At 35.5% G+C, this 8,626-nt stretch overlaps 1 protein-coding gene across 1 annotated transcript; it reads right to left on the reverse strand.

Annotated features, from left to right (window-relative positions):
- Nucleotides 1-504: 504 nt before the first annotated feature.
- On the reverse strand, nt 505-6,719 carry LOC104114888 (dihydrolipoyllysine-residue acetyltransferase component 5 of pyruvate dehydrogenase complex, chloroplastic). The gene is made up of 6 exons (XM_070199899.1): nt 5,615-6,719; nt 4,864-5,055; nt 4,679-4,766; nt 1,167-1,237; nt 1,008-1,091; nt 505-881 (listed from the first exon to the last, which is right to left on the reverse strand). The coding sequence occupies exons 1-6, from the start codon at nt 6,503-6,505 to the stop codon at nt 777-779; spliced, it is 1,431 nt and encodes a 476-aa protein (XP_070056000.1). The 5' UTR covers nt 6,506-6,719; the 3' UTR covers nt 505-776.
- Between the last annotated feature and the right edge of the window lie 1,907 nt (nt 6,720-8,626).

The raw sequence follows: 8,626 nt of genomic DNA on the forward strand, positions 1-8,626 counted from the left end.
TAAAAAGAAATAAAATATAAGATTATGTAGAAACACGTTAAGTAAAGGTTTGGAAACAACAAATAAGGAAATAAAAGATAAATAATGTCAAAAGAATAATATTTGAAAAAAAAGAATTTAAAAAGTTAAATAAAAAAAATAAAAAGTTAATTTAAAAGAAAAGAGAAGAGATTCAAAAAATAACCTTGTAATTACACCATGTAATTACCAACAATTCTCAGCCTCCCTTGAAAATTGCAGAGTATAATTACACCCCCTCAATTACATGTTGACCAAGTAATTACTTGATCGGACAAACATGCCAAAACTGTGTAATTACACCCAATTACACCTAAATTCAATTACAGGGTGGCTTTTCCAAACAGGCCCTAAATGACATCTTGAACAACTAAGTTGGAAATATGCTCATGGCAACTTCATAATGGCAATATATTGGACTGCAGATACAACTGAAATGGCAGAAAACTATTGAATATAAAATCAATTGAAAGTTATGCAACATCCTTTGCAAACAATATTTAAATGATGTATCAACAAAGAGCTCATCATCAGGCCATAAATTATGGCAGCCATGAAAAATGTCCTTATGAGTTTACACTTCAGCCAAAAAAAGAAAGGAAAAAGATTAACTAAGCACCAACAAATAAAGGACCTAATCATCCATTCCCATTAATCTTTTGAATTATACTTCAGATGTTACAGCATCTGGTTTCTGTTGATGAAACTTAAACACAAATACACTACAAAAACTCTAATCTTCCACAGTGAGAACAAGCCTAAAGAGTAAGGTCTTTAGGGTCCTCAATTATCTGTGCTAAGGTTTGCAGGAAAGAAGCCAAATCAGCACCATATATCACCCGATGATCAGCAGTGACATTTACCTGAAAATTTTAGCATTTTATAACTTACGCATCAACGAATTTAGATATTGCACATTCCTTCGTTTTTATTTGAGAAAAACAACCAAGCATGTCAAAGATCAATAGCAAAAATAACCATTACTCTACCTGCATTTGGTTTTTCATGCCAATTCGACCATCCTTGGTACCAACAAGTGCAGGGTGAGATGCTCCTACAGCCATAATTGCACCCTAGAAAAGAATTGTACCACGTGAGAAACAATATATAGTGAATAGATGAGTTTGTATCTACGACAGATAGCTTACAGTTCCGGGCGGTAAGATGGCATCGAAGCGATCAACGCCAAACATCCCAAGGTTGGATAGAGTAAAAGTGCCTGCAGTACAGATCCAAACAACCAAAACAATCAAACCACTAACCAACAGATGAACAACAAGAACCTCGGACATACAAAAGCAGAGAAGTTAGCTGATACACAGAATTATCTTGGAACAAAAAGAATTTTACAGCACTACTGCAAAAATACTTATCAAGTCACAGCTAGTTTAACTGATCCCCAACATGAAGAAATAGACAATCCCTTTCTCGTAATTGATGGTTGATCTATAGGTATCTTATGCATAGGCAAAGTAGTTGATTTTCATGTTACCTTCTTTCCCTGTAAGGAGTCATGTGAACAAGATAATTCTCTTTGATTGGACTCATCCAGAGTCCAAACAAATTATTATTTCAGTGCAGAAAATCATGCCAAGTTACACAAAACTGGCCTAGCTCTACTTGCAAGAGAGGGTAGCCTACGTCCTTCCAGCATAAATGCATGAACGGCTATGTAATCATTTGTAGACTATAAGATCACATAGCTTTGAACAGCTATGCAATGTATAGTCTACAAGTTTATTGCTGGTAAACAAAAACATTAGGAGACCATCAAACAAGTGCAAAGGCATAAAAGTGAAAGATTTACATTGCCACCAACAAAAAACAGACATAAAAAAATATATTTAAAAAACAGAAATAAATATATATATATATATATATATATATATATATATATATATATATAAAAACCAGAAATTCAGCAATTTGAAGATGAGGATGTGTCCTAGAAGAAGGGATATCAATAGTGTTACAGGGACGTGGCGACATATAACACCTCTGTGCAAATTCCCACCTTCCTTGGCAGTTCAAATCGCAATTAACAAAAGTTCAATTGAGTAAAACCAACTATCTTCATCGCCCTGTCCTACTCATTATTAAGGTCAAACTTGAAAGTTGACTTCCTTGATGAAACTTGAGAGATTTAACGTCTTTCAATTGTTTCACCTCCTTTTCTTTCAATTGCGTGCAACCTTCTCAACCACAGATAAGGTTCAGAAAGTTGGCTAAATAAAAATATTGTTTTAGAGGACAATATTATTGAGATTGCTATGCTATTATCTGATTGATATAGCTTTGACCCTAAGCAGACATGTCTTGCTTCATAGCATATCAGATTGCAGGTTTAGTAATATCTTCCAAAATAGAAAACTCACCTCCCTGCCCAACCCAACTAAAACCAGGAAAGAAAATAAACAAAAAAAAGGCTTTTAGCTGGAATAGGGACATCATTGGTGTAAATACAACAGGCAATAGCCAATTCATAATTTAGGGAATGTAGTGATCATATCTTAAAAGTTGAAGCAGAGTAAAATGATACAAGAAAATGAAGTCGCGCACTGTTTTGAGAAAGAAAAAATAAAAAACAAGAGTGCCTAAGGATACTAGTTCCGACTTAAGTTTAAAAAACAAAAAGGGTTGAGAGTGCATAAGATAAGTGGATAGCATGGGGAGAGAAATGATACAGGAAATTATGAGCGAAGAAGCTGATACTCTTATAAAAGAAGCATACTCACTATTCCAATGAATAAAGTACTCTGTCCGTTCCTAACTATTATGCTTATATGACACTTTCTCTTTTGTGATATCCCAAGAATGATAGACACCATCGGACTAGTAACACATTTTTATATCATTTTCCAAGTTTAAGAATTCAGACATGTTTGACTAATCAAGAACTTCAACAGTGGTTTTCTCCATTATACTAACTTTTTAATTAGTAGTTCAATACTTACTTCTACTACTCCTTATCCCAATATGGTTGTCCACTTTTGACTTGGCAAAATTATTAAGAGAAAAGCTGAAATTTTGAGTTGCTTAGTATATTTGGAAAAATGTGGTGCCTTTTTTTTGTACTTCTGCATTTAAAAAAATATATACAATCAACTGTGCCTCAATCCCAAATTGGTGGGGTTTCGCTAGATTAATCCTTTGTATCCATTATGCTCTCCATTTCATTCCAATTCATATTGTTAAAAATAGTTTAGAAAATAAAGTGTATTGAAAATAGTAAAAGGAGGTCTTTATAAAAAAGGTTAGTAAAAAGGGGTCCATGAAACTCTTTTGTGGTATATAAAATGTCTAAGAATTCCCATTTAAAAAACGGACAATACTTCACAACAACCTTAAAAGAACAAGTATCGGGGGGGGGGGGGGGGGGGGTGAGGACAATCAAACTAACTATTAAATCCAGTGAAACAGAATTAAATAAAATCACATAAAATCAGGGTGGAGGGAGTTTTCTTTTTATCTTCATCATTCGCTTAACAACTTCACACATTGGGTGATGCCGGGCATAGTGAAGGAAACGTTGCATAGTTGGGCTCATAGGAGGGAGAAGAGAAGTCAAAGGGCATGGACTGTTGCCCCTAGAACTTATGTAGGTTATTTGGAAAGAGAGAAATAGAAGGGCTTTTGAAGGTGAGGAACTAGAGTTTGTAAAGTTGCAAAGTAGCCTTTTGTTTCTAGTTTCTTTTTGGTGGACTTACGAGGTCCTTATTTGTATAGAAGATTGGGTCTCTTTTGCTAAGAACCATATTTTGGTGTAGGTTCTCTCTTTTTTTTTTTTTTTGGTATACAGCTTGTATACCGGGTTCTCCCCAATTGTTAATAAATTATTTACCTTATCAAAAAAAAAAAATACTTCACACATGCATCGGCACTATGCAAAGAATAAATCTCTAGCAACACAAGAACGTCACGATGATAAGCCATCAAAAAGGGGAATCACCCTATTGTAGCTCTGTAGCTATGCCCCATGAAGATAAAGTGGAACAAAGACGCATTTTATTAGCAGTCTGGACTTGACCCACCAAAACAACAACTATTACTCCCTCCCTTCCAGTTTATGTGAACCTATGTCCTTTTTGATCTGTTCCAAAAAGAATGACCCCTTTCTAAAATTTGGAAACAATTTAACTTCAACATTCAATTATACCCTCAATGAAAAGCTTTTATAGCAACACAAATACTCTAACATGTTTAACACCACAAGTTTCAAAGAATTATAGCCATACAAATATTATAGCTTGTTAAGGACAACAAGTTTAAAAAACCTTCATTTCTTTCTTGAACTTCGTGCCCATAGGTTCACATAAATTGGAACAGAGGGAGTATATTTTAAGCAATCATAAATACCAAATTCTTGTTTGCTGAAATTGTACCCAAAAAAATAGTTTCAAGAAACATGTCCCGGCAACAACAACTACTTATCAGAAAAGTAACCAACTAGTGGTTCTATGTTGTAGCCTCAGCTCATAAGGTAGCTAAACCGTCCATAAAAACATGAAATTGGGTTAGTAGGAGAACTTTAGTTCACTCATCTGATGTAATAAATAAACATTAGGGTGCTTTTTTAATTGGAACGGAGGGAGTATATTTTAAGCAATCAAAAATACCGTCAAACCAAAAGTTGTTCACTCATCTAATGTAATGGCAATACCTGTGGTGTATTCATGGGGTTGGAGTTGCTTAGCCCGAGCCTTATCAACCAACTCCTTCCATTTCCTTGACAATGAATATATATCAACCTTGAAGGAACATTTAATCAAATCAATCACCTCACGATAACCTGAGGAAGGGAGACTTTGCAAAATCCACATATTTAAAAACTGATTTCACGCTAACCTTGTCCGCATCCTGAAGTACAGGAGTAATCAAACCACCGTCTATTGCCACTGCAACAGCAATGTTAATACTACTGTTATATGTGAAACTCTTCCCATCTCTACAACTGGAGTTCACAACAGGATGTTTAGCCAATGCAAGTGCTGTAGCTTTTGCCAACAATGCTGTCATTGTCACTCCTTTCGACTTGATCTATAAATTCACTAACACATTTAAGAACTATAGCAATGAAAACTAATAGGAAACAAGCTACTTATCATAAAATCTACAATAACATTATCAAGGTGGGGGATAATAAACATCTCATAGTAATCTTCATAAAAAAAAAAAAAAAAACATCTCATAGTAATTAGCATAGAAGCTCCACTCTGATTTTCCTATTCTCATAGAATCTTATCCAAAAGAAGAAAGTCAACATCTTGCAGCAAATACATTTCTTAGATTTTTTAAGTATTACCAATATAGCTAGCATTTTCAGCTTATGTAACCAATGACATATCATGAAATTTCCCTAGTTTATTCCAAAGTCCAGATCTTTACAACTACTCAAGTAAAATAAGACAATCAAATCCTTACCTTCTTGTAGAGATATTGTAGCAAATACATTTCTCTAATGATTTCAAAGTAATACCAATTCAGCTAGCGTTTTCAGCTTATCCAAACCATAAGCATGAAATTCCCCTAGTTTATTCCAAAGTTCAAATCTTTACAACTACTCAACTAAAATAAGACATTAGCAAAAAAAACAAACCTTCTTGTAGAGAGCATCAAGTGCATTAGTAGTAATAGTATACCCCACTCTAAAAGTTGGAACAGCCAAACTCTCCACCATATTCCTACTCACAGCATTCTGCATTGTCGTGAATGGCACAGTTGTCCCCAATTCTATTGCTGGAGCCACCGGTTCACTGCCAATGGGCTTCGCGACTGTGGTCCCCACCACACCACCAACAGGAGCAGGCGTTGAAGCAGTTGATCCAACGGTTGCTTCAACATCTTTAGCCACAATCCTCCCGTTAGGCCCACTCCCTACGAACCCCCTCAACTCCACACCCAACTCCTTAGCCAATTTCTTCGCATAAGGCGACGCCACCACTCTCTTCCCTCCTTCCGATGCCGGGTGAATGGCCGAAGCCATTTTTGCGGGCCCCGCGTCGGAGGGTGAAACCCCGGCTGCTGCTGCTACCGTAGAAACCACCTCTTCGGTTACAGCAGCAGCGGGAGTAGTCGTTTCTTGACTGGAAGTCGAAATGGAAGCAGGAGTTTTCGCCTTTGCAAGTGAGATTTCTTCTTCAGATTCAGCAAGAAGAGCAATGGTGGACCCTACAGGTGCGGACCCACCTTCAGGAACAATAATAGTAGCTAAATAACCATCGTAAAAAGATTCAACATCCATGTCAGCTTTATCTGATTCAACAACAAGAACTGCTTCACCTTTAGCAAGTTTATCACCTTCAGTTTTGACCCAACTGACAATCTTGCCTTCAGTCATTGTAGAACTGAGTGCAGGCATGAAAATTTCACGGATCTTGGATTCTATTACATGGGTTCTGCGTAAATGGGTGGCGGGGAAGATGGAAGCACGGCGGAGGGTGATGGGGGTGGTGGGGATGAAGGTGGTTTGGAGGAGATGAGACGACATTTTGGGGAGAAAAATGGGGATGATCTTTTGAAGGGGAAAAGAATGGCGTAGATTGTGTTGTTTTTATGGGAATGGGTTTCTCGAATGCATCGAAAGAGGGGGCGGAGCTTTCAACTACATTACCGGTTGGATTTTGGTGATGAATTGTTTTCTCATTTTTTGGTTGTTTTGACTCTATGGAAGTAGGAATTATGAATTTGGTACCCGAACTAGTAATTCTTGTCATAACTTTTTCTTTTTCTTTTTATTTTCTACTACCATGGTATCCAAATCAGTTTATGCATAAAAGAATGAGATATGTGCTATAGAAAATTGAAGATCTATTTCTTATTTATGGATGAAATTTTGAGCTAATCAGGTATGTTCCATTGAGCTTATATTGTCTATCCTTATTAATTTGGATTGGTTTGGTTGAAATTTTTTGAGGAACATTGTTGGATTTTGTTAAGTTTAAGAAAATTTTATTTTATTATTGAAGAAGACAAAGTGAGTCTATTGATATTAGAAAATTTGAGTTGAATCTATTAACATTAAAAATTATTGGGATCGTATAAGAAATATTGATATCAAATTTTCTTATAAGTTATAACGATGCATCAAGACCTTGTGGTCAAATTCTAATGATATGATAAGATTTGTGGCCAGATTCAGAATTTGGCCATAATTCTTAGCGATCCATAAGAAATTGTAACAAGGCAAGTTCTTTCCATCAACTTGAAATCTATTAGGAATTGTGGCCAAATTATGGCGATCCATTAGATTGGCTATATGTAAGTTTTACCCATCAATTTAAAATCCTAGCCGTTCATCAGGATTTTGATACCTAATGTTGATCGCGAATGTTGTTTTGTTCCACCTTTTAAAATGAAGTCAAAATTTAAATGGTTGCATTGATATATCTTATTTGTGCAAATTACCCCAACTTTTGTTGAGCCAAATGCTAAATGTGGTTCAGAAATTTTACATAATATAGCAGCCTCTAATAATAGTAGACAGTAAATATATACTTTTTGTATATTAATGTATACATTTATTTTATACACGTTTGGTATATATTTTTTGTATATTTAGTTAGGATTTAATTATTTTTAGTCAATCAGCCTAATGTATTAAAAGCCCAAATTATTGTCTATGGTTAACACTGAGTTTTAAAGTCAAAGGTCCGCACTATATTTGGGTTTAAGGTGCGATGTGATTATGTGATGTTAATAGACAGAAGGATGGTTCGAAAAAGCAATATTGCGTATCATCCTTCAAGAGGAATGATCGAAAAAATGTGATAGAGTGAACTAAGAATGCTCAAATCACGAGTGTCTAAACTGACCACGAAGTATGATATATAGAGTAATTATGCACAATTATTTATCAATTTTTTTTGTCTATATAGTACATGATAATAAACATCGAGTAACCTAATTCAGGGTAATTCGAGAAAGCCACTTTAAATACTGCTAATTGCTATTACCCTTCGTTGTTCCATAATATCAGGACTTTCTTTCAATATTATTGGTGGCAATTACATCACTCTATTTTCTTAAATTTAGAGTATCTTTCGAGACTGTCGAATAAATTATGGTGTATATATTGGATACTTAATTAATTGGATATAATCACCTCTATAGATTATAAAATCTCAAGTGAATATCAAAGTTATGAAGAATAAATAAATACATTCGTTATAGAACTAAATATATAACTCATAAATACAAATCTCAAATCAGAGGTAGGCTTTGATTAAGCCTGGCAACTGGGCCGGGTCGGGACTGGCCCGGAATCGCGGGCTAAGTGGGCTTAACGGGCTGGGACCGTTTGGCCCGCGATAGGTGGGCTCGTATCGGGCTCGTGGGCCGATTTTTAGCTTTGGAACCGTTAGGATCGGGCCTGTTTGGCCCGCCAAGGGACCGGACCGGACCGGTCCCTTGACGGGCCAAACGGGCCCAACGAATTTATTTTAAAGTAAAAGAGCCGTTTTCTACTATAAATATCCTATCATACTTTCATTTTTCTTACAAAATCAATATCAATCTATCAAAATCTCTCTTTAATTTTTTTCTATACTTGCTACAATTGTTTACTTTATAAAACAAAATAGTGAAAAAATTGTGAGGTTGCTACTATTTC

Source organism: Nicotiana tomentosiformis, chromosome 4, assembly GCF_000390325.3.
Source record: "Nicotiana tomentosiformis chromosome 4, ASM39032v3, whole genome shotgun sequence".
Lineage (NCBI taxonomy): Eukaryota > Viridiplantae > Streptophyta > Magnoliopsida > Solanales > Solanaceae > Nicotiana > Nicotiana tomentosiformis.